The sequence below is a fragment of the Numida meleagris genome, chromosome 11, assembly GCF_002078875.1.
Source record: "Numida meleagris isolate 19003 breed g44 Domestic line chromosome 11, NumMel1.0, whole genome shotgun sequence".
Taxonomy (NCBI): Eukaryota; Metazoa; Chordata; class Aves; order Galliformes; family Numididae; genus Numida; species Numida meleagris.
This window is the reverse complement of record NC_034419.1, coordinates 9857898-9885819: the sequence shown is the minus strand read 5'-3', so window position 1 is coordinate 9885819 and position 27922 is coordinate 9857898. Positions and strand designations below refer to the sequence as shown.

The 27922-nt window shown below is 55.0% G+C and overlaps 1 protein-coding gene across 4 annotated transcripts in view; it reads right to left on the bottom strand.

Annotated features, from left to right (window-relative positions):
* PLXNA1 (plexin A1) overlaps positions 1-27922 on the bottom strand; it is a 95349-nt gene that overhangs the window by 14626 nt on the left and 52801 nt on the right. For all 4 annotated transcript variants that reach the window (XM_021409168.1, XM_021409171.1, XM_021409169.1 and 1 more), the window contains exons 10-23: positions 24702-24902; positions 18120-18216; positions 17761-17951; positions 15093-15244; positions 14819-14939; positions 14457-14593; positions 13813-13980; positions 12889-12982; positions 12334-12573; positions 12072-12215; positions 11039-11273; positions 9424-9566; positions 5988-6244; positions 3513-3579 (exon numbers count right to left, since the gene is read on the bottom strand). In XM_021409168.1, the coding sequence (XP_021264843.1) occupies positions 3513-3579; positions 5988-6244; positions 9424-9566; positions 11039-11273; positions 12072-12215; positions 12334-12573; positions 12889-12982; positions 13813-13980; positions 14457-14593; positions 14819-14939; positions 15093-15244; positions 17761-17951; positions 18120-18216; positions 24702-24902 (2247 nt within the window). The remainder of the gene's footprint in view (positions 1-3512; positions 3580-5987; positions 6245-9423; positions 9567-11038; positions 11274-12071; positions 12216-12333; positions 12574-12888; positions 12983-13812; positions 13981-14456; positions 14594-14818; positions 14940-15092; positions 15245-17760; positions 17952-18119; positions 18217-24701; positions 24903-27922) is intronic.

The window sequence follows — 27922 nt, the reverse complement described above, 5'->3', positions numbered from 1 at the left end:
ATAAATAGCCTCCAACCCTTCCCCAGGACTGCAAGGAAGCAGGGCACACGGAGGCAATTTGTACCCTGGAGCAATTCCTTCTCCTTGAAGACTTGCTGGAGGTCTCCAATCTGACGAAATGGACAGGGAGATCGTTTCCTGCAGCTAAGCCTTTTGCCACCTACATGCTCCTACTGTCAAACCCTTACAGTCAGAGCCAGCACTAGCTAGTAGCCACATTAGTGTCTGTCTCCCAGGTGGGAGGAAGGGAGAGGAACCAGATGCTTCACCCAAAGAAACTGGATGTTTAAACTGCAGCAATCCAGGACCTGCCAATGCCAGAGCCATGGCACAGCAAAGGACCAACCAGCCTGAAGCCACGAGCTGGAGAAGGGCAGTTGGAAGTAGACACCACTTCACCACCCAAGGCTCAAACACACTCCATCCCAGTGTGCCCTTCCACATACAGACGTTACCCCTAAATGGGAAAATAGGGCAGGATGAGAGCAGGGAGGACTGGGAGAAATCTCAACAGATTTTACCCCACCAACCCTCACTCCTCCCTCCCGGCCGCCTCACTAATAAATTGTACTTTGGTGCAAAGTGCGGCTGCTCTCCCTGTCACCATATGCTGTTAGCATCTCGTTAGCATCTGCGGTAATTAAAGAGACAGCTGCTAACGAGCAGGAACAGGCATACATCATCCCCAGACCTTCCGACAACACGCCTGTCTTTGGAATTATGTTTCATTTGCAAACTTGGCTTCATTAAGTCAGCTCGGAGAAGTGAGAGACCCGAAGTGGGTGCTATGCCACATGCTAACAGCCACCTCGCTGGGCTGGCCCCAAAGCCATGAGCCCCCAGCACTCACAACAAGCCCACCAGCCAAAGCAGAAAGACAAGAAATTGCTTCTTTTCACTGCTTATAAGAACTCCTTGTAAGACTTCCAGCCTGGGGAACGTGGCATGGATGGAGAATAAATGGCTGGGTACAGGGATCGTCTCCTCCACTGCGCAGACACCAGCCTGGCTGATGGAGAATAAAGCTCTTTGGGGATCCGTAGGTTAGATCTTGGCCTTACAGATTTCCCAGAGGGATGGAAGGGATCCTGGTGATGGGCACGTCACTTCTCCAGCACCATGCAGGCTTTCTGAGCCAAGAGGGGACCCGTGGGATGGGGACAGGCCACCCTGCATGGTGATAGGCGACCACTACCTCCCAGCTGTGTCTGGAGGATAGAACAAGGAGGGACTGGGGGGATACTCCCTGCAAGCCAAGCAAACACCCGTGAATGGTACATCCACACACACGCCAGTGTGTTGGGTGCAGGCTGAGGCGAGCCAGCTAACGCTCAAGCTGCCGTATCAACTAGATGTAGCTCATCAGGCACCTAATATCGTGCATTTTTCACTGTTTGTCTTGAATTATCCCTCTCCGTTTTCCCAGGGTGTCTCATTAAGAATCTGATAAATGCTACTGCAGGGTCCCAGCAAGGGTTCCAAACGCTGCCATCTTGTTTCCACCCTCAGCCCTGGGCAGCAGGAGGCTGTCCTATCCCTGTCCCCCAGCCCCTTTCCCACCCCAGTGCCATGCAAGCGCCCAGCTTGCTCCAGGCAGGTTTGCTGAGCGCAGCTCTGGCAGCTGGGCACACATCCGCCTGCCTCATTTACATGCACAATTACCGCGGTTTGGTGCAAGGCATATGTTTTCCTGCTGGCAAACTGTCTGCTGTGATACCTCTCCATCCACTCCACGGGTTCTCCCTGCTTTTGATGCCACCTGTGATCTTCACTGCCGGGAGACAGACGGAAAAGGCCCCGTGGGTCTCCTTCGGTGGAGCTGGCACAGGAGGGGCACCCTTAAGCCTATTCCAGTCTAATCTGAGTGACCCAAGCACTGAAGCTTCCACCACTTCCCCAAGGAGACGATTTGGGTAAACCAGTGGGTTTAGTTGAGCCCTCTGTGCATATTCCTCCTGTAACAGTGCAGCCAGAGCAGATTTCTTTCTCCTGCTGCTACCAGTGAGAGACCAGAGGCAGTTTCTTCTGTCAGTGCCACGGCTTAGCCAAGGGCTTCAGAAAAAGGCACTATCCTGACCCCAGCCCCATGTCTGGTGGTGGCAAATGAACCAGTCCAGAGCAGCTTCTGAAGAAGGTGACCACGTCCCCGTGATGCACCCACAGAGCTCCGTCCAGCCAGGGACAGGACAAGGGCATCAGATCATACACGTGAAACCAGCAGCATCCACAGATGTCACCTTGGGTGCTGGAAGGACGCATGCTCTGCTTTGGACTGAAGAATAACCATGTTCACTTCCAGCTCATCCATAGCAGAGCTGACCAACGCTATCTGACCACCAAAAATGGGGGAATCTGACTCTCACCTTTGCCTTCCCCCTCCTTGGGAGGAAGCTGCAAGGTCCCACCCACACTTTCCTACGTGGCACTGCCATAGCACGAGGCAGGGGAGGCACCATTCCCTGAGCAAAGCAGCAGCATGAGGTCAGGGAAGTCTGCAATATCTCTGTGAATGGAACAGCTTTTCTCCTCTCCCACCCCTGGAAAGCAATCTCTGCCACACGCTACAGCTAGATTTTTATAGATACAGGCTATCCCTCGACAGAGGCAAAAAGCCAAGTGCATGTAAGTGATATTATAAATCACCTCTCGTTGATGATCACTTGAGTTCTGCACAGACTCCTGCTCACTCTCATCTCTTGGCTGGAAGTGGTTCAAACTCCCTTTATCTTAATGAGGGATGAAATCCCACAAAAACGGCTGCATGCCACCCAGAGTCACTGAGCCAGGAAGGATCCCAAGGAACAGCCCCGCTGACTGACAAACCAACCCTGGGACCACCAGCCTCAGTCCAAAGCACCACCAGGACACAGTGCTTGCCAGCGTGGGCCAGGTGGCCAGCAGCATCTGTCCCCGCGTACACGTGTGATGGCACAACGGGGAGCTGCTGTCCCCAGTGGGACCTAGGGGCAACTTTTAGAGGGGAAGCAACAGCAAAAGTGGAGATGCCTGGGAGAAACAAGCCCCCTGTGAGAAGCCTTGGTTTCAGAAGAGAGATGAAGGGAAATTAGATCAAACTGGCAGAAATATCCTCTGAGCACAAGCGTGTCTAAGTGGGACCAGCTCCTGGAGCTTTGTCCTCCTGAGCTGCAACCGGAGAGAGGAGTGGGGATCACTCGGAAGGGATTCAAGACTCATCTGGGTTCCTACAGATTTATCCTTTCTCCAGGCACTCTTTTTATGAAGATCTCAAAACCAGCATGCATTAAGCAATCCCTGCCTGCATTTCATTTCACAATCTCAGCTATTTCCCCAAAAGGGAAGCCAGAACCAGTAATCACATCTCAGAAATGTGCGAAGGAAACCAAGGCCTGGGAAGCGATCAGTGCTCCAGGAGGGAACTACAGACAGAGGAAACACATCAGCTCAGACCTTAGGTGACATGCTGCCCACCCCAGTGAGGCAGGAACCCACCTCCACTCCCACAGAGGGTCAGCAATCCCTCCCAAACTCACCTTCAGAAACTTGTACAGCAGAAACGTGAACCAATTTGTCAGCATCTTCTCTGCCACTGACTCCGTTCTGTAGGGAAGGCAGAGAGCAAAGCCATCAGGAGAGGACACTGAAAGTCTCTGATCCTACCCATGGCCACCTGGACTGTGGCTAACTTATTTTTGGCTTTAGAAGGTCACATCTGGAAGGGCATGAGACACAAAGCAAAAGTCCTAGTGACATGCCTGCCCTCCTGCAAGGCTGAGCCACATCGACCCTGCGGGAGGGAGAAGCAAATAGGTCTCCAGCGTACTTGGAGAAGTGGAGAGACAGGAACAACCTCATCCCATGAGGAGTCTCACCCAGGGGATGACCAGCCTCCTACTTCTCCCCGGTACCTTCTACTTAAATGAAGTTTGTTTCTTCTGTCATGTGCTATCAGACCCTGGCAGCTCCCTCCGCAGAGAAAGGACTGTATGAGACCCCTAAGCTAGGTCAAATATCACTAAACCTCCTTCAAGCTCCCCAGTTAGAGCGTGACCCAAAGGAAAGCACTGAGCCAGATGGTCTTTATGGCCCCTTCCAACCCATCCCTTTGGCCCATCACAACCACACAGCTCACAGCTAAATGTGCCTGTCTCTGCACCACAGCCTGGTCTCACTGCCACAAGATTAAAATTCACCTTAACATGTCCATTATTTTTAAAGTCACTTTTACTCCTTTTCAGGCAAAAATTGCAGCCAGCCTCCCGAAACCCTCTGGTTATACTTCTCAGCTTATCCGCCCATTAATCATCAGATCAGCCACTTGTAAACGCAGATGCTCCCAAAAGCACAAGCAATACTAATAACCTCCCAGACAGATCTGCATTCCTGTTACACCAAGGGAACACACACAGGTTGGTTCAGGAAACAAAAACCAGAAGGAACCTGAATCTCAGAGTGCTCAGGAGGGACCCACTGCCCAAAGGCAATGCCGCGCAGGGCAGATGGGACAGGAGCCATTCTGGATGCCCAGATGGCTGGGGTAGGAAATCCACTATCCTGGAGTTTATTCATGTTGACTCAGGGTCATATTGTCCCCTCCAAGCCTTTCTCTGGTGCTAATGGGGTTTAGCCCTTTTTGCCCTCAGTGCCATAGCAGAGCCCTCCTTAAGGCATTAGAGGAGGACAGTAATACCTCAGCCTGAAGGAGGAAAGCTTTCCTGAGCCCATCAGCAAAGATTAATCCATTAAGAGGAGAAAAAAGAGACAAGGAAAGGAAAGGGATGTAGGGAGAAAGCCAAGGAAAGGATAGGCTGATGTCACCAGTAGACATCCTCCTCAGCTCCAGCCCAGCTTCTCCACCAGCTGTCCCTAACATCCATCTCCAGTGCCACAGCCTGGGCTCCAGCAGATGTTTGTCTTTGCCTACAACACGGCCAGATGCCACAGCAACGGGGGATTATCCAATAAGAAAATAAATAAATAACAGCTCTCCCCAGTAAGATCAATGGTAATCCGGTTGCTCTGGGCGGTAAGTACATTCTCTCACCCAACAGCACGGCTAATCAAAAGGATGGAGGAAGCACAGCCTCGAATGCCGTGACTGCAGAAAGAGCAAAGTCTGGTTAAATTTCACCTGGGGACAAGCAGGGGACTAGTAGGGGACCTCATCCCTGTACTAAGCCTCCCACAGCTCCACCTGCCACGACGAAGCCTGTCATTGTGGAGGGACAGCAAGAGGGGAAGAGCCTAGGGATGTGCTCAGCTCAGAGACACATGGGTTGGCCCCACCCACGGTCCTATCCTTGCCAGCTGCACATCTGCACCGCACCCTCTGGCACATTATTCCTTTTGAGGTGCTTTGAGAAACCATGGGCTCCTTTGGGATGTAGGTGACAAATGAGGCAGAGACCAGCCAAGGGAACGCAGCCAGGGACCAGCTCGCAGCTGTACCTGCTCCAGGCATCTCCCCATGGCCAGGCACACAAAACCCAACGGGCTCTGTCCAGTCTGGCCGTGCCAAGAACATCAGATGACATCTGAAAGATGCCCTGGCATCCTCATGCCTTTCTGGTGGCACGCCAACACTGCAGCCGTCCCCACAGGAGGGATGCTGCTGTATTCCTGCTGCGGGCTGGTACAGGCACAGCATGCGAAGGGATGGCACGGCGGGCCTCGGGCTGGGCTGGTGGAGCTTATTAATTGTTTTTGTTCGGCACTTGGTGTATCTTTCAATATTCATCAGCCCGTGATGAAGGAGAGCTCAGAGCTATCATTAAATATTGATGGCCCAGGCAGACTCACGGCGGGGCTTGGCATGCTGCCTCCTGCTCACGCTCTATCCCGGTCCCGGGTGAGACTCCTGGATTGCAGAGATCTGCTTGGAAAACCCCCCCGAGCCTGTCAAGGTGGGTAAAGCCTCTAAAGAGGTGGTGGGGAAAGAAGGGCTCTTGTTGGCTGCTGGCACAACGGGGCACCACCACACAGCTCCAGCCCTTTACATGGCCACTCACCTCCGCAGGAGCAGCTTGGGATGGTTCTTACTCTCCAGGTTCTTCTCGATGAGGTCGGAGAGGAGCTGCTTCAGAACACCTGTGGCATACTCCATCTCACCCTGCAGCGCTGTCATGATGAGCGAGGCCACATTGCCACGGTCCCGCATGGAAAAGCTCCGCTGAGCCTCCAGCGTGCGGATGAAGGTCAGCAGGAAGTGCTTCTTGTTCAGGAGCTGCCCAAAGAGGGTCAGGGACTTCTCCACGTTCGCCTGGACCTGCAGGGATAGAGCAAAGCTGGGAGATGGGCACGAGCAGGAGGGCAATGAAAAGTCAGGGGGGCTGCACATTGGGTTAGCACAGTCTTAGGGCATCAGTGCATACATCAACTTTAAACACATATACACGGACATACATGCACTTCCCTCACATACATCCTCTCTGTTCCTACATACCAAAATTTCAGCGTCAGCTACCAAGAAGCTCCATTCCCACACGACACATGGTGTGGGTATCACACTGAAGAAGTGCCTGCCCCTTCTCAATACCCAGAAAGCAAATAATACCTCAATACCAAGCTCTGCAGTCAGCAAAGCCGCTAGGTTTTGGAGGACAGATTTCAGACAGAGGAGTAAATAGCGGAAACCTGAGTCTGCCCCTCTCCAGACACAGCCTGAAATATTCCCTTCTGCTTTTGAAGCTGTATCTCAGCCATGTCCAGCTGGTAATGGGCTGGGTTCCTTTCATCTCCTCATCGCCTTCGTTAGCGCTGCTCTGCTCAGCACCGACCATATTTCTTATCAAAAATGAGCATTTTTACACACAACATCTTCCTATTAGAAAAGATGGTTTCCTCTGAATAAAAGCCTCGCTCTGGTAAAACGTCAATTTTAATGATTTTTTTTCCCCTTGTCTTCCTGATTGGGAGAATAAGCGAGAAATTTCATTTTGTGTCGATATTTGGAGACAAAACAAGACTCTTCATTTCAAAACATCAACTCAAAATGAAGGAGAGGGTTTTGACACATCAAATCATTTCACTTCAATCAAAACTTTGGATCGTCGCTTTTTGGTTCAGTGAAGCTCCTTGTGCTTGTGCCTTCCCCTCCCAAAACTGCTGATGCTTCCCACAGGAAAAAAAGAATCCCATTTCCTTGTCATGCGTGTCACATGAGCCTCGTGTGTCTCCTCACCATGGAGGAGAGAGGGAACAAATGCCCCAGGACATCCCAGCATGGAGACAGAAAGTGACAAACCCCCTGGTCCCCGTCCTCAGGAATCCATCCTCATAGAATCGTTAAGGTTGGAAAAGACCTCCAAGACCATCTAAGTCCAACCGTCAACCTAGCACCACCACGTCAACTCACAGCATCGTTAAGGTTGGACAAGACCGCTACGATCACCAAGTCCAACCATCAACCCAACCCCACCATGCCCGCGGATCATGTCCCTCAGTGCCACATCTCCATGGCTCTTGAATGCCTCCAGGGACAGCATTCGGCTGGCATCCAGCCAGCTGGGGGATGGGTCCTGCCCAACAGCAGCCGTCATATGGGGCTTTGGGAGGGCACTAGAGGATGGCAGCGCCCACTGTGCACAGCCCTACACGCACCGCCCCGCTGCCTGCCTGCACCGCTGTGTTTAACTCGCTGATCATTAGCAGAAATAAATGAACAATACCGAATTAAATATTTAATCAGGCTTAAACTCGCACAAAGCAACAAACCTCCCCCCAACAAACGTAAAGAGAAAGGGAGCTGGTAATGACAGTGTAATGCTTGGCTGTGGATTAGCGGGTGTGCGAGAGAGCGCTGCTTCCCTCCCGTCATCCGCGGTAAGTAATGTTACACTCTGAGCAAAGAGACAAATAAAAGCAAACCTGATTCAATTATATGAAGCTTGCACAACTGTAGTTGCTTTATTTAATCTCTTTTGGGTTTTTTTGGTGAGGGTTTTGTTTTTTGTTTTTTGTTGTTTTTTTTTTTTTTTTGCTTCCTTGCAATTTTAACCCTTTGTGCCCCAGGCAAGGCTGAGCCTGTACGCTCCTTCTGGTGGGATGTTTTGAATTAGGAGCTGGGAGTGGATGAACTCCTGCCCAGTCCCCCTGGCTAATTCACAATTACTCCTCTGCAATTTCCTCTCCAGAGCTCCAGTTTGATATCATTCCCACCCCTCTCCCCTCTGGAGGGGATTGCAGCGTCCAACAGATGCTGCCAGGAGAGCTTTCTGCTCTCATCCCCTCCAAGGTGCCCCCTCCACGCACCTGTTCCAGCAGCTCTGCATCACTGCCTCCAGGAAAAATCTTAAGGAAAACCCTCAGGAGCAGGAGCAGAGCAGAGCTGAGCCAGGCTTCTGCAGGGACAGGAAGGGCTGTGCCCAGGGGAGGGCTGCTCCCCGGCCCCACGGTCAGCAGCGGCTCCGAGCATCTGGGAAACCTGAGCTGCATGGGGAAATCCACGGAAACAGGGACCCCGCTGCCTCCGGAGCTGGGATTACGGAGCAGGCACAGGGCCAGCTCCCCTCACCGAGGCCGTGCTGCCTGACAACACCAGCACGTGCGCTTGCAGCTGGTAAGGGCTCGCGTTGTAACTAGCAACCATGCATCCTGCACCAGAGCCGAGTGCTTCTCCTAAATACGAAGTGAATCCCACACCAACATTAGTTACCACACTGGGTCAACGGCAAGGGGAAGCTGAGGTTCACCCTCCTCATTTCTCCAACCAAGAGCGGCCCGAGCAGCCCTGCACTGCATGCCCCAAATGAGGCAGGTGTGGAGAGGCTGCGAGAGAAAAAAGTGCTGTTCTGGGGAGCAGGAAACCCAGGCTGGGCTCTGCACTGGGAAACAGCCACAGACACAGGACATCTTGGACAAGTCCGCAAGCAAAAAGAAGCAATGCAGGCATCAAACACATCCAACTAAATAAAGCAAGTGCTGTAGAAAATGACAGCAGCAATGATATTAATATAAATATTGATATTAATGTCAGAGAGAGCAGCAACCACTCAGCCTGTGCTCACATCCCTCAAGTTTCCTCCATCTCTCCTGCAGTGCAACCACCAACCTTGCAAGCACAGAGGCAGCAGCAATCCTTTATTATTCCTACCCCACAGCCCCAAAACACTCTGCTCTCTCCACTATTTGCTGTTTATCCATTCTAGTGCAGAAGGGGTGGGCTCACTCCTGGCTTCTGGCAAAGCTCAGCTACGGAAACAGCGTAGTTCTGCCCACCCTCACCAGCCTGCATCCCTCCCTCTCTGCCTGAGGATCAGAGCATCCCTGCAGCACCATGCTCAAGGCATCCTGTTCCAGAACCCCAAAGCTCCCCGGTCACAGCTCAGAAGCTGCAAGGAGGCAGATGAGCGTCACTACACCCCACGCCCTCCCCTTCCCAATCCAGAAGTGCGTCCCCAGTATGAAACTCTGCAGAAGCAGACAGACAGACACCCGGTACCACACCTCCATCTCCTTCAGCACCGGGTGGTCTTCTATCCCAGGGAACAGAACCCGCATGGCGTAAGTGCGGTAATCCAGGAAAGGGATGCCGGCCCCATCCAGGTCATTAGTCAGTTCGTTAATGTCCGTCTGCAGCTCAGCAAAGGCTGGATGGAGAAAAGCAGAATTCAGTAACACGGCCCCCAGCACACTGCACTGCCACCCAACACACTCCCTGGCACCTGACAGGTGGGGCTCAGGGCAATGCTCAGGGTTGGATCCACATCCTGCACGCTGGGTTGCGCATTATCGCTGTCCCCATATTACACACGGAGAAACAGAAACGGAGCTGCAGACAAAGGGGATGATCCCCTTGGAATAAATCAAGTGGTAGAGCTGGGAACGGGACCAGAAGGTCCCAAGGGCCGCGAATCCCCTCGCTCGGCACTCGCAGGCTCAATGGGATCCCGGGGGCAGCTGGGAAAGGCAAGGTTTGCACAAAGCCAGAGCTTCTGGGGGAAACGTCAGCCGAAACCACAAGAATGTCCTCATTTCATTTTGACCTAAATACTACTGGAGAGAAGAGCTGAACACACCCACCCCAGCACCTCCCGATTCCCAAGGGAAAGTGATGCAGGGGGGGTCCTGAACCTTTAATTGCACCTACAGGGAAAAGCTGATGGGAGAGGAGTCCTAGAGATGGGAAGGGGGTTGGGGGAGTGAGGGGGAGAAAACCCTCAGAAAAATCAAATTAACGGCACTTTAAAGGGAGCTGAAAGCATAGCAGAGGACTGCAGGCTCGTCAGCCTGATGAGAAAAAACAAACCGTCAGCTTGAAAGGCGTGCTATCTTATCTGTAACTAGTGGGACTAGAAAAGAGAAAAGGCAGGGAAGAGATTGTGCCTTTTAATTAAAAGCAGATCCTTTTATCTGCCAGCTGTGGAAGACAAGACACCAGCTCCCTCCCCTCTCCCTGTCACCACTGCCATCCACACGCCTGTTTAGGGATGGGGATTTGGGGAAGCAAAGGGTTTTTCTTTCGTTCCCCTTTTTATTATCTCGTTGTAGGTGCCTGCTCCATCCGCAGGCTCGGGGCTGGTTGTGGCGGTGCTTGGCAGGGTCGGGGCCTCGGGAGCCAGCTCAGGGGGATAATGGGCAATTAGGTTTTATCAGCAGGATCATACAAGGAATTCTGTCCAATTTCACAGCATCCGTCTGTCACGTAATGAGAGACCAATTGCCTGCTCACAGGCAGCCCTCGCTACCCTCTTTGTTCCCTTTGCTCACGTTTGGAGAAATGGAAGGGAATACTTCAACTGGAAAAATCCCCAAATCCCACCCAAAATGGGCTTGCTTTCCCTGACAAAGCAGCTTTGCTCAGTTCCATTCCCTCTCTGAAAGGCAATGGGGAAGGGGTGGGAGCACCCAGAGCATGGAGGTGGCAGAGAGACATCGCTTTCCTGCACCGGTCCATGTGAGAGCCCACAGGGTGCCACAAGGATGAGGAAGAGGACGGAGGTGGGAGGCAGAGGGCTGAATCGTGATCCCACGCACTGAGGTCAGTAAGGGACAGACGTGTCTCATGGTGCCTGATATGAAACCCAGACCCAACGCAAAGCTGGGGGCCAGGAGCACTCACCCTCTTTGCACTCCAGGGCCACCCGGGACTCGAGGTTGTCCATCTGCAGCTGGAGGCGTTTCAGGGTGCGGTCAGCATCACGGGACTTGCGCTTGTAGGCAATGAGGACGATGATGATGATGAGCAGCAGCAAGCCGCCACCGCCGCCGATGCCAATGATGGCAGGCAGGGTGAGCAGGCTGTCCGAGTAGATCTGCAGCGTGCCCGGGGAGAACTCGAACCCTCCAGCCTTAATCTGCAGCACAGGGAAAGAAAAAGCAAAGGGTCAGGCGTTAAGGGGGCACCGTGCCTTCCCACCATGCTGGGAACAACGGGATGTGAGGAAACACAGAGCATCCCCCAGTGCCCCAGGAGCTTGTCCAGAGCGGCACAGTGCGTGGTAATGGGATGCAGGACACGCTGCCAACCTGCGCACGGAGCAGGCAGGGAGTTTGATGTCTCATTCAGACAGCATTACAATAACAGATGGGATGTGAAGCGAGTTCCCTGATAGATGGGGAGCCCGGGGGGAGCACGTCGGGTCCCTTTCAAGCAGGCAAGGCTGTGCAGACTGGGAGCACGAGCACTGCTGTGCAACAAGCTGATGCACACGCAGTGCGGCTTACAGTGCGAATGGGGACCGGGGATGGGGTGGGAACCCCCCCATGCTTGGCTCCGGCTGTGCCCTGGCACCCAGCGACTCTTGGCAGGGTGCAGGAACACCCGGCTGAACGTGCCAGGGAGAGGACAAAACATTTGGTCCAACACCAAGCACACAATTAGGGAGAGCGATGCATAGGGAGCAGAGAAAAGGCTACCAAGGACTGTTCCTACAAGTGTGCTATCCGTCCTTGTCTGAGGATGAGCACATACAGTAAGGCTGGTGTCGGCATAAAGACTACACCTCTGTGACACCCAGCCAGGGACCATGAGACGCAAAGGCTCCAGTGCCCCATACACCAGCTATTTTCCATTCTGCATCCCTGATGCGAAGCCCCATGTTAGCCCCGTGTTTCCTCCTCCCTACCTCCTGCACAGAGGGCTCGGTGCTTACCGTGACTTTGTGCTGGCCGGTGAGGTTAGGGGACTCACAGAGCAGCTGGGTCTCAGACACGGTCAGGGTGCAGGGAGTGTCCCCGATCAGCACCGTGTAGTTCAGGCGGGAGTTCCCCGCAGCTGGAGGGAGTAGGTTCCTGCCCTTTGGGGGGAACAAAGAACAAGGCATTCAGCTCCAGTGCAACAAGGAATGCTCTGAAGCCTCATCACAGAACAAATTTGCTCTGGGAGAACCTTGCTCTGGGTGCACGCTGCCTTACCTTGAGGATGAGGGGAGAGCTGGGCTTCAGCTCCAGCATCCCCGTGGGGCTGAGCGGCTCAAAGACGGGATCCGGGTAGTACACAAAGTTGGTGGTGTTGATGATCAGCAGGGCCTGGACGTTATCCATGATGAACCCGATCTCGTCGGGCCGGTCACCGACCTCGGGAGGGCTCCGCTCAGGGTTGTCGATGGAGGGCGCGTAGCACACCATGGTGGTGTCGTTGTACACGGTGCAGTTCTGTGGGGGGCACGGGCTGGGGTCAGACCTGGCTCCCAGCAGTGAGGGCAGGGTCTGACCCCACAGGGATCTCCAGCAAGCTCTGGACACATCATTTTTGCATGCTCAGATCTCACCCTAGCAGTGCCGGGCAGGGATACCACTGCCCAGTGCTTCTCTTCTGGCTGCAGTCCCTGGACACCACCACCCCCGTGGCATCACACCTGGATCCCAGGGAGGGATGCACTTTCTGTTATATGTTGCAGAGGGAGTACATCCCTCTTCCTTCTGCTCTGGCCCTGGTATCAGCCCTCCCCACCAGCCAGCATCACTTACATTCTCCCTTTCAGAGCTGCAGTACTTGGCTCGGATCTTGGGCTCTTTGATGGTGGCCAGGTTTGTGCCAGTCACAGTCAGCAGCGTCCCACCGCTAGAGACACAGAGATGACAGGCTGGAAGAAGCAGCTGTGACCTGGGGTCCCCGTTTCTGGGAGACCAGCAGGCCCCACCCTCACCAGACAGAGGCTCATCTGCCCCAGCCTGGCTGCCCCAGGGACACATTCTCCAGCCATGTCACCATGGACAGCAGGACCAGCACCAAATCATCTCAGCTGCCTAATAACCCTAAAATCCCACCCTGTGTCTGTACGGGTTGCAGGGCTTGGGGTCTGAATGCAGCTCTGAGCAAAGGAAAGTGTGATGGGAAAGCGTCACCAATGAGAGGTCCTCTCTGCCACCCCCTTCCTCCATGGCAGAGGGAGGTGACAGGCAGTGGGTGCCAACCCAGGCTGGTCCCTGTGGGGTTTTCTCTGCCACTTAGTGTTAAAAGCCCCAGAGAGCTCGGCCATGCCCCTGGGGAGTTCGCTCCTCACCGGCACCCTGGGGAAGGTTTCCCTTAGCACAAGCACTTAATGGATTCCTTCGCCTCCTCTCCAGCCAATTCAAACCTTTTAGAAAAAATATGCAAACATTTCAAAAATCCCCCGATGGGAAATATTTTAATTTTATTCACTGCCGCCAAATGTCAAGCTGAAATTAAGCAGATCCAAAGCTCTTTCTGCTCTTGCCCCCTGCCAGGCTGAGCACTGCAGGCCAGGAGTTAGCAGGGACCCAGTGCCAAGCCGTTCCTCACGCTCCTCTCTGGAGCACAGCCCAGGGGATATTGCAGCAGCGCTGAGAAACCAGATCGGGGTGGGGGATCCATGCACAGCAGAGCCCTCCTGCACCCCACTGCATCCCCGTGGGCAGCCCTGCACCCACCTGTTGATGCTCCACTCGGGGTCAATCTTTTGGATGGTGGGGTCTTCTGTGTAGTTGTACTTCACCTCTGGGTTGCTCAGCTCTGCCCGATTGATGTTGATGAGGATGGGGGACCCGCCAGGAGCGTGGCCAGGGGGGGTCCTGCAGCGGATCTCACGGGCACTTCTCCTGGGGCAGAAATGGGAAAGTCAGGGACCACAGAGGAGGGAGGTAACAGCAGCCCTACCCCCTGTGAAACTGCCAAGTGGGAAAGGGAGAGAAAAAGAAACCCAAGAAATGAAACAAAAGGCAGCCGGCAAAGGCTGAGCTGCTCCTGAGCGTTCCCATTGCGTGGCTGCTGCAAACAGCAGCGATTAGAGCTGATAACCAGTAATTACCGCAGGAAAATATTTAAAGAGCCGCTCCATTATCATCCCTAATCTAAAAATTATCCACTTCATGCCTCAGGGCTCTGTGCTTTTAGAGAAAAATCCCCGCGCTTTGGGCTCTTCCTGGAGCCTCTGACACAAAGAGGTTTCAGATGGGGACACTCCTCCGGGCGCCCGCGGGATTTGGCTCAACATACTCTGCTCTGTTTGGGGGTTCCACGGCCTCCAGAGGTGCCCCCCCTCCTGTCCCCCTCCACGTGCCCCGGTGCCCCTCACCCTGAAAAGGCACAGGGCCGTCCCCCAATGGTGACGGTGACGTTGCTGCCGGCGTTCAGGTGGCTCCCTTCGATGGCGATCCAGGTGCCGCCGGAGAGAGGGCCGCGGGCAGGGGTCACTCGGGAGAAAGTGGGTGTCTGCCAAAGGAGAACAGCCTCAGTGTGTGATGGGCCAGGATGGGACCCGGGTCCCAAGCGTCCATGAGTGGATGATGGGAGACGGGGAGGGTGGGACAGTGACAGGGCACGGCACTGGGGGCTGCCCATGACAGCAAGACGCCCGAAGTCACCTTCCTCCCATGGCCCCCACCCACATGTGACACCAGCCTTGTTCCCAGTGCATGGAGTGACTCCGGGACTTACCACAAAGGTGAAGCTCTTGGGCGAGGTGGCCCGGTAGTTGGGGGAGCAGTCCCGGATGCACACTTCAACCCGTGCATCGTGGACCTTGCTCGGGCTGGCATCTCCGATTTCACACACGATCCTAAAAGACACAAGGGAGAAGCTCCAGCCCTCACCACTGCAACCACTGCCAGCTGAGACTTTGCTCCCACATGTCTTCTGCAGGCACAGGCAGCGTTTGAGCCCTGACCCCCCTGCCCCCATGCCTCGAGGTGACCCCCTTGCCCGCACTCACTGCTCGGCGCTGATGTACTCGCTCTCGATGGGGATGCACATCACTTTGCCCACTCGCACTCCCCAGCGCACATCTTCAAACTTGAGGCCCAGGTTCTCTCCAGTGATGGTCAGACGGGTCCCTCCTTGCCTGGGGCCGGTCTCAGGTGACAGCTAGGGAACAGCGCGGCACATCAGCCAAGGGACCAGAGTCACGGGGCTGCAGGGGATGCCTCGCTCGGCTGGCTGCAGCCTGCGTGGCACTGAGATGGGCACTGCTCCCTGCTGAGGAGCAGATCAGCTGTGACAAATGCCAGAGCATGTGCACAGAGCACAGCCTTCCCAAATGCCTGCCGTGTCCACATGGCCCCTGAGGAATGAGTCTGGAGGTGCCAGATGTGTGGGAGCAGCAGGCTGCGATGTGGACACCCTGCTGCAGATGGAGGCGGGTGAGACACAGGAGATGAGGACACAGAAAGAATGGAGACGAGACAGCCCCAGCCAATCACAGAAACACGAGTTTGCCTCTGGGAAGGTCTCACGTACTGAGGGATGAGGTCCCCACACCCAATCTGTTCTCACATGAGGAACCATCCCCACCAAGTTCTCACCACCAACACAGCAGGCAGAGAACAGGGGGAACATGGGTCCTGCTTGTCTCTCTGCCATCCAAACCCCTGCCAAGCTGGCTGGCTGCTGGAGAGCCTCTGCCTCACGCTGTGCCTCATTTACCAGGATGATTCCCAATAAAGTGGACAGGTGTGGCCTGACAGAAGGTGTTGGGATGACAAATGAACGAAGAGGTGTGGGCCCACCGCTGCCTCCAACGAGGCGATCAGGGGTGATTTGACAGCAGTGCACACCTGCAGTGCTAAGCAGAACAAATGGCAGGGCTGCATGCCTACTTTGGAACAGGGGATGTGTCCCAAGGCAGTGGTGGGACTCCACTAGCACCCCAGGGCTCACAGCAAGCACAAGGCAGCCACAGCTCCCACTTTACACAGTGGCAAAACCCTTCTGGGCTTTGGGCACTGCTATTTGCCTAAAGGCAGCACAGTTCCAGGATCAGGGCTCACTACAGAGCTGCAGCAAGTGATCAAGTCTGCTCTTCCCCCTGCACTGAGCTCTGCTGGCGGGGCTGGCAATAAGCGGCTGTTTGCTTGGTATTTTTAGATGAGCGTTAAAAGCTGCTCTGGTGTGTTAGATTCCTCCTCCTCCCTGCAAACCTGACAAGGGCCACGTGTTCAGGGAGAAACGAGCCTGGGAAAGAGGTGATTCCGTTCACGGCGCAGCACAGGAAGGTCACAGCTAAACAAGCCGCAGGGGAGCAGGGGCTGGCAGGGAGGGCAGAGCATGCCCAGAGCCTCCCACTCCAAAGCCCCAGCCCCAGCAAACACCACACTTCCATTAATTGGTTTCACAGGGTCCTTTTAACCCAACAGGTAAATGGCTTCGGTGGGCACAAGCAACTGCAGCACAGGAAGGGGACAGCCAGGGGAAGGGACGTCACTCTGAGGGTCATGGCCAGCACCTGGCAGGACCCATGCAAGTTTGCAGGGCTGCTTGTCTCCATCACCGAGCAGTGGTGAAGAACTGGGGTCACCTCCCAGCCCAGCTCCACCACACATGAGCACACCCGCTTCCCAGCTTGCTGGGTTGGGGAGAGGCTCCACATCCTTCTTCAACCTGTGCAGGGGGCTCTTCTTTTCCTCCCAACCCATGCCTCATGCCCACAACCCCGGCTGCAGGACAGGGGCTGTGGAAAGCAGCAGCAGCTGCTGGAGGAGCACCACACTGACAATCTGCAGCGACTGCCTGCTCATGTTGGCCCCAGGGCACAGAGCAGCACCAAGGTCAAGCCCACCTGCTAAGAAAACTGCTTATGCTGCATCAGCAATTACTGCCAAACTGCGTAACGATGGAGAGCCCACTGCGAGCCAGACACCATCCGCTGCAGTGTGCACGTGGATGCTGGTGATTTTTGGCTCTGGTTGCCTTCATGGGTGCTCAGTGACATCCTGGGGCAGGAGCTGTCACAGGGACCCTTCCACCACCTTTGCCATCAGCAGCAACAAGGAGCCCCCAGCCTGATTGCTGTAAGCCAGCACCAGGCTGGCCCAGGCTCAGTGCAGGCTCTGGGGCTCAATCCTGCTCCTGCAGGGAAGGGATGCACAAGGGACATGGGCATGGGGGCAGTGGGAAAGGCAGGGCTCTGGTTTCCAGCTTTCATCAGATAACACGCAGAAACCCAAACAGATCAGATACAGCACTAAGACTCCGGTAATTAACACCGGCGATTCCTGGCCGCCCTGTGAGCCGTGGGTAAACAGAACGGATCGCATGGAATTACGTACCAATCCCTCCTAAAGCAGCTCGCACCCAGCCGACAGACACGTTAACATTAATGTGGGCAATCTTGTGAAAGGAAGGTCATAAAAGCTGTCAGAGATGGGGATGATGAACTACCGGCCCCAGTGACAAGGGGAGGAGCAGCCCAGATCTGCAGCTTTCCCGGGATGCTCAGATGAACAGCGGGAATCTCAGAGATGGGGCAGAAAGCCAAAAGCACGAGGGCTGCAGAGGGAGGATTTTAGCTTTGGAAAGCAAAACAGTGACAAGAAACACTCAGCCCAAAGCACAGAGTGGATTTGGCACACACCCCCCCATCCCAGTCCTGCACATCCCCGTACCTTGGTGATCTTGGGGTCGGTGCAGCGGCTGTTCCCACTGCTGGCGTGCATCCAGCTGCTCTCATAGGCCAGGCAGTGCTGCCGCAGCGTGCAGCGCTTCTCCGACACACACCAGCCACACTCGAAGCGTGGGTCGGCCTTCAGGCACAGCCCGCAGCTCTCCCGCAGGGCCGAGCACTTGTACAGGTGGGCTACAATGACAGGCAGAGAGTGGGGTCGGCGCGGCCCCCCAGTCCCAATATGTCACTGGGCACCCGCGAAGGCAGCAGGGAGCATCGCTCCATCCCCACTACAGAGGAGATGGGGAGGCTGGGGGTGCACAGGGCTGATTTCCCACCCCAGCCCTAACCCTCACTTACCCTGGATGTTCTGGGGGTTGTCGATGACAAAGTTCCCGTTCCAGACCACGGATAAGTTGACTGGCAGATCACTGATGTCGTTCCCTTCGTAGAAGTACTGCAGGAGGGGACAGAAGAAGGCCATTAGATATGCACATGGGGAGGTGTAGGGCTCTGCTATGGGGCTGTCTCCTATCAGCCAAAAAGAGAGAGATGGAGCTTGCAAGAGACTGGCCTGTGCACAAAGGGATGGGTCTGACAGCCTGGGCAAAGAAGCAGACACGGCACAGGCAAACCAGTAGGAAAGACTGGCATAGAAATAAACAACATTGAGGGTTTCTAAATAGACAAAAAACCCACTAACCCAAAGGCCTGAAGCTGCTGCTGAAGAGACTGAAATAGATAACATCTGAAACACACACGCACCTCCCCGCACCAGGAACATGGGGGCTGCACCCTTCCCCACGTCCCAGGACCAGCACCACCAGCCTAGGACAGGGATGGAGCTGGATCCCTGCTGCTCCACAGAGCTCAGCTCCCAGCCCGGTGCCTCCTCCCACCCAACCCTGCTCTCTCTTGCTTCGAAACCTGAGTCGCAGCCTCGGCAGCCCCATCAATATTCCCTGCACAGCCCCGGCATGCAGGCGGAGAGCTTTAATCGATACAGAGACAGGAAGGCAGTCGGAACCGTCCCTGACAGCTAATGACCTCCTTCGGCAAGAGATTCCCCGCTCCTCTCCGGAGAAAATGACAGGCGTGTCAGGAGAGATTAAATGAATGATTCATGGCTTGCTGGAGTTTGTTAGGAGCCGCGGATGCTTGGGCAGCAGCTTGCCCAAGCTGCGGGCTGGACACAGCCGTACCATCTCCACCACAGCCTCACCCACCTTCATTCCCCGTAATCCTGTACTCCCCCTTGCTGGCAAGCAGCCTCCTGAGCCTCAGGAGCACCCCTAGGACTGAAGCGATGACCAGCCAGAGGGACATGGTACCCATGGACGTGGTTACAGTAATGCACCCACCCCTCAGCCCCTCCGACCCCACAACGTGCAACCAGGAAGCCAGCTCCTGTCCCAGGTTACACATTCCTGGAGGTGTTCAAGAAACATGTAGATGTGGTACTTAGGGACACGGTTAGCAGGCAATATTGGTGGTAGGTGGATGTCTGGACTAGATGATCTTAGAGGTCTTTTCCAACCTTAATGATTCTATGATCCACTGCTTTTGGCTAATGGTGCTACACCCAGGGGCCAGGCTAGAAGAGCCCAAAAGCACACCCCTGGGTAACACAGCTGCCACTAATCAGCTGTACACAGTGGTTTTAAGGCATGAAACACCCAACTGCAATCTCATCCCTTTCCTGAGTCCACCACAACCTCTCTGCAGGGCAGCTCCATCAGCTCCCACATCAGCCATTGAATCACAGAATATCTCAGCAACACTCCATCTCCAAGGTTGGTTAAGAAAATGGAGCCAGAACAGGGCTGGGAGCCCACATCCCTTCAGCTTCCTTCATCCTTCACCCACACTCTCAACCAGCCATACGTCTCGGGCAGAACCAGGGCCAGGAGCCAGACCCACGGCAGCAATAGGACCGTCCCCTGCAGCACGACACAGCACGTGCCAGGGAGGGCCACAGCGGCACTGGAGCGGAGTTTTGCTGTGATGAGCCACGTGGCAGTGTAAGTGAAATTGGCATTTTCAATTTGTACTCTGACATGTCTCATTTGGGGCCCTGGCATCTCGGGAAGGCATCCAGCCTGCAGCTGTCCAAAACACTTATTTGCATCTCTCTGCCCCGGCTGCTTTTGGAAATTAGTTCTTCTGGGAGGTGGGTACAAGGGTGGAGGAAGAAGAATAGGAGGAGAGGGAGGGAGAGAGTTAACTCTTTGTGAACCAGCCCCAAGACAGAGACAGGTTTGCAAAGAAGGAACGTGCACAAGAGATGCCATCCCCTCAGCAAGGACACCACCATGCTGAGCGCTCTGCATTCGGGGCAGCAACCCTGGCATCCACCCCAACTCCCCAGCCCTCACTCCCCATAGGCCCATAGGCTTTGGGGTTGCTCCAGAATGACCCCTGAAGCTTGAGAAGGGCACGCAGGGCACAAGCAGCCTCACTGGTCCTGGGGCAGGGAGCAACAGAAGGGTGAGCAGCCTGGGCTGTGGCCATATGCTGATGGCATGGCCAAAACCGCCCTCCTGCTCTCGCTCTCCTGCACCTCTTCCTACCCACCAGCATGTTAACCCTCTTATGCACTGGAATGTTTGCATTCACACTTGGCAAGAGCTCACCCCAGAGCCCCTGCACTGTCCTGGCCAGCCAGGTACCCTTTGCTGCACAAAGTCAGCTCTGTGCAGGCACTGTCCTGTTGGCTCCTCCTCACCCACAGCTAACACACTGCTGAACTTCCATTAAGCACTTAACAGCTATTAACTTCCTGGGTAACCAACGGCTGTGTCCGGCAGCAATCCGCGATGAGCTGCATGCAGGAGGCCGGGGCTGGTGGCACATGGCAGCCTCACAGCCACACTGCCTTCTGCTCCACAGACGTGCCGCCAGCCCCGAGATGAGTTACTCTGCTTTGCAAGCAATAAACAGGCACCGCCTGCAGAGCAAAAGGTGGACGCTGAAAGGGAAAAGCAAGCTCACATGCTATGGTGCCCACAGAAGGAACAAGAGAATGCATGTCACAGAGTGAGTCAGTGGTGGGGACGGAGCTCCTTGGCTCCTCACCTAGCCCAGATCAGTGCTCCGGTGCCTCTCTGCAGGAGCCCACGAGACGAGCCTGGATGCAGCTCTTCCCAGCAAGGTCTCCTACTGCAGGGAAGTGACTCAGGCCAGAGGACTCCTCGCCAAGCCTTTCTGTAGAGTATCTCAGGCATCCTCCCAAGAAACAGCCAACAACCCTACGCAGCTCTGCTTCCCGTGCCCACCCCAGGCAGGGGACGCCCACCTCCCTCCCCTTGCAGCTCCCCCGTTTGCTCCTGGGAAGCCCCCTGCCCACCCATGAGCCGGCAGGGATCCCCAAGAAAGGCGCTGCGGGGAATCACTCCCCTGCCCACCCTGAGCAAACCCACACAGCCCAACCTCCCTCCGCACAACAGGACCCTCCCCTCCCTCTCTCCAGCACCATCCCCCTGGGCTGTGTTTCTGGAGGAGCCGCTCGGCTGCAGCTGTGTCCTATTTTTCTGTAGTTGATGACCTCAACTCCTTCCCCTCACTACGGGGACGGCAGTAATGTACATCGTGTCTCGCCAGGGCTCAACTGCAATTCATCATTATTTTATCTGCTGGAATTTAATTGGATCCTATCAAACTCTCCTGATACTCCCTTTTCACTTTAAACACTGCTGCAGGAAAGATAAATGCAGGCAGCGCTAGGACGGAGCGCGCGGCTTTGTTGGCGGACGGTTCTGGGGCTGTGGGCTCCGGTCCCGTTTCCCTCTCCACGGCTGCTTAATTAGAGATACACACACTGGAGGTGTGCAGCGCCCGAGCAGGGCATGTGTGCATGATTTATGTTCCTCTATAAATACACCCTAGGCTTGGTAAAATACTGTCAGCCACACAACAGCGCAACTTGACGGCAACGCTTGCCCTCTGATTCAGGATCTCCTTTTGTTCTTTTCACATCCATCTCCCCCTTTCCTCCCCCATCGCGCACCTGGATTCGCCCTGCCTGGAATTCAGCAGGAACAACCCGAGACTCTGGGAATAAAGCAACATCTAACAACGCCCAGAAAGCATCCGTCTGCTGGGTCTCGCCTGCCTCGCTGACATCCATCCCCAACCTCGGCACCCGTGGGGGCTGCGCAGCGCCAGGTGCCACGACCACGTTCCTCCCACTGGCGGCGGGGGGGCAGGATGCTTCGCAGGGCTACGTCGCTTCATCACGGGGACAGGCGAGGTCACTGCCTGCAGCCCACGCGGCGCTGGGGTGAAGGTCCCGATCCGCATCTGCGCACAGGGGTGACAGCAGGGTGACTGACTGACAGCGGGGTGACAGCGGGGGACGCAGCTGCCGCGTGGGCAACACGTGCCGGGGGGATTGCGAGGAAGGAGCCGAAAGGGAGACCCGGAGTTGACACAGCTGCTCACGGCCACGTGGGGTTTTTGTTAAAGGGGAAGGGAAATAATTGAGGCGTGAGGCTTGATTTAAAGTGCTGAGACAACAAACTAATATGCTCGTGGAAGGGTGATGAGGGTTCTTCCTATTTTTGCACTGAAAGGGAACGAGCAGCTCTTGGGCTATTTTCTTGGGAAAGAACGGGCAGAGGTAGGGGCTGCTCGGAACGTGAAATGCAGCGGCACAAAGCAAGGGATACAGGTGACCATCCACCCATCCTCCACTGCAAGGAAGTAAACCTGAGAATGTGCCTCCAGAATCACACAATCACGAAGGTTGGAAAAGCCCTCTAAGATCATCCAGTCCAATCGTGCACCTACCACCAACACTGCCCGCTAACCGTGTCCCTATGTACCACCCAACTAACAAAAAACTACTGCACTGGCGACTAATTTATTGTCTTAAGTCACATTTTTTCTTTTTTGCCTCTTTACAATGCATGCAGAAAACCCTCAGGGTTGCCTTCCTTTTGAAGAGGAGAAAGGACTGCAGTGAGGAGGCACAAAAGGGGTTTCTCTGCTCACTTTCTGACCTGGGATGTATGGGGAACACCGAGCCCGCTCTCCCTCGGGCCCGCTGCAGATCTATTGGGTGTCTCACATGATGTTTATAGTCGGCACTCAAACCTTAATGAATGGACTGTTGAATATTTAACAAAGATGTCCTTTCTTCAAAGTGCCAAAAAGTCATTGGAGTTTGACAAGCACTAAAACTAAACAAAAGACAAAGACTTTTAAGTGGACTTGACTTATTATCCTTCCCATTCATCTGCAATTCAGGAAAACATCCCTAATTCAGCAAAGTAATTAACCTCTTGTTTAGATCCCATTGAACTCGAGGAAACAAAGTCCGCTGAAAGCCTTCCTGAATGGAGGGCATCAATTCCTCCGCTCCACGCTGGGAGGATTTCACTGCTCCTCCAGTTCTCCATTCCCCAGTGCCCTCTGCACCAGGAAAGACCCAAACTCAACGCAAGGAATGGATCCAGGGGGCATGAGCCCGCAGAGCCCCTCAGTCTGGTGGCAATGGAGCCCCGGGTCAGTGCTGGGTGACTGCATGCAGAGTGACGTGCCATCAGCGAGCCAGATGGACTGCAAAAAAGACAGGGAGGAGACGAGCTACACAGAAGTGTGAATGTGAATCACGCACACCATAAAGCAGCCTGGCTAAATGCCCTCAGACGTTAAAGCAGGCGAGCAGACCCTGAAAGGAAGAAAGACAGCTTCTTTCAAGCCAGAACTTTTTTCCTCCTTCTGTGAAGCTGCCCTGTGCCTGAAAACAAAGCCTCCTGCCTCACACACCAGTGCTGCAGAGCCCAACCCGAGCCCATGCAGCCTGTAATGCTGCTGGCTTGTTTTCCAGCCATTTCCTTCAAATTTGGGGCAATTTTCGGGTCAAACATCCAGCCCAGGGAGGGGGCCACCTGAGCCCCAGAGTCACCAGCACTGAGCTGTGCCCGATCTCAAGCAACAGCTGAAATGGTGTCTGGAGAAAGCTCCATGTGGCAAAGGATCATCGTCAACACAGACCCACGGACATCATTTCCACCTGCAGCTCAGGACAGCGAGCGTTTCTGCTACTAACAAACTGTGTGGCACAGCAGGAGCTCTGGCAGCACAGCAGCCCCACTGTTACAGCTCAGGTAAGCAGCAGTGGGCTCAGGATGCTCCTCGTGCCCAAACGCTGCGTCCCATGGAGGCTCCTCCAACGGCTTCTAAATGTCATTCTGCCACCGAAGGATGGGGGAGCAGGGACTGGCGCTGGTGTTAGGTTGCAAATGAGCTTTCACAGTGCGAGCAATGGAAAACAAATTTTAAAAGGATTAAATCAGAGGGAGAAGGGAGGGGTTGGCTCCACACAGATGAAGAAAGGTCGGTGCAGAGCCCAGCGGGGCAGCCATGTAGCTGAGCAGTGCCACCTCCCTGGAGGGGACAGCTATTAATACCCTGGGCCTGCCTGCTCAGGGGCTTGGTGCTCCAAACGTGGGACGGCTATGCAGCAAGGGCACGCTCACACGGCTGCAAAACCTCATCTCTCTTAGGGACAGAATGAGTGGGAGGAATACAAATAGAGCAGGACATGGAGAAGGTGCTGGCTGGTTTCTGAGGTCAGGGAGGCAGAGGGGAGGGGAGCGTGGCTCTGACATATCCAGGCCAGCTGGCCCCGGCCCAGGCAACTTTCCTCAGCTTCCAAAAGTGAGTTTCCTTGGAAGTGCTCCCAAATCCTGGTGGGTCTCCTGGGGCAGCAGGAGTACTGATCCCATCCGGAACAACCCCACACAGCATCCTCCCCCTGCACCTGGATGCGGGGCAGTGCAGAGCACAGGCTGGGAGCCCCCCCAAGCCTCAAAATCTCCATCACCTGCCCAAGGGAAAGCACACCTGGCCAAGCAGCAGGCAGGAACGAGCAGTCTGCAAACGAAGCATGCATTGGGCAGAGCAATGTTGCATGATCTCACACCACAGAGCACTCACCGAGGTGTTCTGGCACTGGATGCTGGTGCTGTTGAAGCGCAGGGCGGTGACGCGGGTGGTGCTGCCAGGGATGTGGAAGATGCACTCATAGTTGCGCTGGCCGGACTGTGGCTGTGGCAGGTTCTTGGCTGTCAGGGTGATGGGCTTCACCACACCCACCGGGATGTAGATCTGGGTGGAAGGCAGGATCTGTGGGCAGTCCTGCAAGGAGAGCAAGGGCAGCGATGAAGCAGGGCAGAGTGCAGCAAGGAAACCAAGCCTGGCCATCCTGAGCACACCCAACCCCACATCATCATCTCATGGATGCTCTGAGCAAAGCCCTGAACACAGAAAACCAAAAGTGAACCTCACGACAGAGGAACCGAGTGTCTTCTATGTTTCAGGTTGATCCTGGCAGCTATAGGAGCTGGGACTGAGATAGCAACATATCAGCCCTATATTTGGGCACAGCGACTCCAACAAGATGGGCTCTTCCGCTGTCATGGCAGTCAGTAGGCTTCAGTTAACGCCCACTGGGCTGTGCCCTGTCAGGCTGTGCTTTCCAGCTTCACATGGCCTCCATCCCCTTTGTCCATGAACAGACAGAAAAGCCTTTTACCCTCTTTGTCCCTCTGCAACACAACTCTGCCGGTGCCGCACTGAATTCTGCTATTTCTGTGGCCAGCTTGAAGCAGCCTCACCCAACCTAGCATGACGGCAGGGTGCCTAAAACCAGCAGCTCCAGAGGAGCACCAATGAGTCCAAGTCAGGAGGAAGGCTCCCCCCTGGCAGCCCCCCGCTCCCCAGGGATCTCCATGCAGCTTTTAATAGCTGCTGGCGCCCAGCTGCTCCGGGGGAGCTGTGTGCGCAGAGCACAGGGGAGCGGGAGGGAGCAAAAATAAATGAGCTCAGGCAGCAAAACAGCTCGGCATCCCCCACGGATGCCACTTGGGCAATAACAGCCTGATGCAATCCCACGCCGGCTTTGCGGAGCCTGCCGGGGGTCTCACACCTACGGCAGCTACTCCTGGAAGCGTTGGCCCAAAATAACAGCGAGGGGGAATTCCGCGTGTTGAAATGGGCTGGTCTAAAACCAGAAACTGCTGCTGCCAAGGGAGCGGTGCAGCGCTGCTGCAGGGCAGCTCCAGCCCCAGCCCCAGCCGCTGGCACCGCGCTGGGCCAGACCCCGTACAGCCCCAGGCTTTATCCCACAGGCTGAGATCAGCCTGACTTTGAAATGCTTCAGAGAGGTTTCAAAAATTGTTTCATTTAGCAAATATTAACAGAAAACCCCAACTCGTCTTGCTTTCCCAGTTTCCCACTCTTCTCAAGCCTGCATTCCCCAAAAGCACAGTTCTAAAGGGCAGAACCTATTTGCCCCCAAAACGTGCTGAACCAGAGGAAAGCAGGGCCAGGCTGGGGACCCTCGGCGCAGTGATGGTTGCTCTCAGTGCGGCTACCTCCTCGTTTTATCATCATCACTGATGCTCTCGGTCCAGCCATAGCAGCAGGAGCTCCATCCATCCAACTGGACTCACAACGGATGCTCACAAGACCCTAGGACCCCTGCAAACCCAAGGGCTGCAGTAGCCACAGGCATCCCTCTCCCCATGTATGCATGCATGCATGCACGTGGGGCCGATTTGCTGACTAACAGTTTGAGCCTGAGCCGAGTCCCCCCACGACATCACATGCTCTGCATCTGCCGCCAGAAGTGTCTCATCCAGCAAAAATTTCAGCTGGCTCCCAAACAGGAAGCACCTGGTGCTGGTGGGTGCTGGGGCAGCACTGCCCAGCCCCCGGGGTGGCAGCAGGGGTGGGGGCACTTGGACAACTCACTTCCCCTACAAGTCATCCAAACAGCTGACGGAACTCTGCCTGTCACTTCAGGCCCTTGGAAAGGCTTTGTCCAGGCCCCATGGCTTGCTTTCCTGCAGAAAACAGACTCTCTGCTCAAAGGAGCTACAAAGTTAAGGAATGAAGAGCAAAGCAGGTGTTCTCCCCCACCCGCCCAAACACTGCACAACTCAGTTTCTTCCATTAAAGATGTTATACTAGCAGGATGAGAACATCACAAAGGTGCCTAAATTTGCTTGCAGAGCTAAGAGGCATAGTCACGCAGCAAATGCTGCAGTTTGGGTTTCTCAGGCAGCTCCCAGCTCCAGCTGCATGGCTCTATCACCAGATATGGGGATGAAGGCAGGATGGGGTTGGCTTCAACCTGCCCAATTCACTGGTGACAGCGGCTCGTTATGGGGCAGCTATGGGGCAGGACATGCTCCACCTGCCTTGGGTGCCAGCTTCCTTAGGCACCTAAGGGCTGGATGAGTTATTCACCAACACCGCTTCTGCTCCAGCTGCCACAGCACCCAGACTTCTTCCCAGCCAAGTCAAAGCACCATTTCCTTGGAGGCTTTTGGGGTCCCTCAAGAAGTCCTCCTGGTCTCAGCCATTTCCATCAGTCAAGAGAATGAAGAACAAACACAAGCAGAATGTGCTTAGACTCAGCAAACACATTTGGTCCTCACGTGCCTCAAGGCTTTCACCCTACAGGGTAGCTCTGCATTGGCAGACATCAGGGAATGTCTCAGAGAACAGCTTTTTGGGAAAGAAGAATTCCGTTTCCATTACTGATCACACCCACAGCCACCACTGGGCTCTGCAAGCGGGGACGAGAGAAGAGCAACCAGTGCTGCATTATCCTCCCTCCCTTCCCACTGCTTCACCCCTGGAGAAAGCCACAGGGAATGAGGATCTCCAGGAATGTGAAGTAATCAAAGGCTTCGGAGCTGAGGGCTCATAGCCACAGCAACCAGCAGGCAGGGACATCCCTCCTGCTGCTGCTGTTCCCAGGCACATCCACATGCACAGTGGCTCCTACTCACACCCAGCTCCTCCCTGCCGCGCCCCACAACAGAGTCCAGGCACCCCACGCTTTCATGGTAACATCCCAGGGCAGTGCACTGGGTTGCTGTTTGCCTTTTCCTGCACAACACCCAGAAGGAGATGAATGACACTGCTGTAGTTCAGGCACCAGTGGGAAGCAGCAGATGCTGAGTTAAGCCCTGGTGTGGGCAGACTTCCACGCCTCTTCTGACCAGCACCCACCACACTCCTGCCAAATGAAGGGCAGACAGACCAGATCCTACCTAAAATAACAGAGTCACACATCCTTCCGCAGAGAGCATCGGGCTGAACAGCTGCCCTTAATTTGTCCGGCAGTGCCATGGCCTGGCAACAGG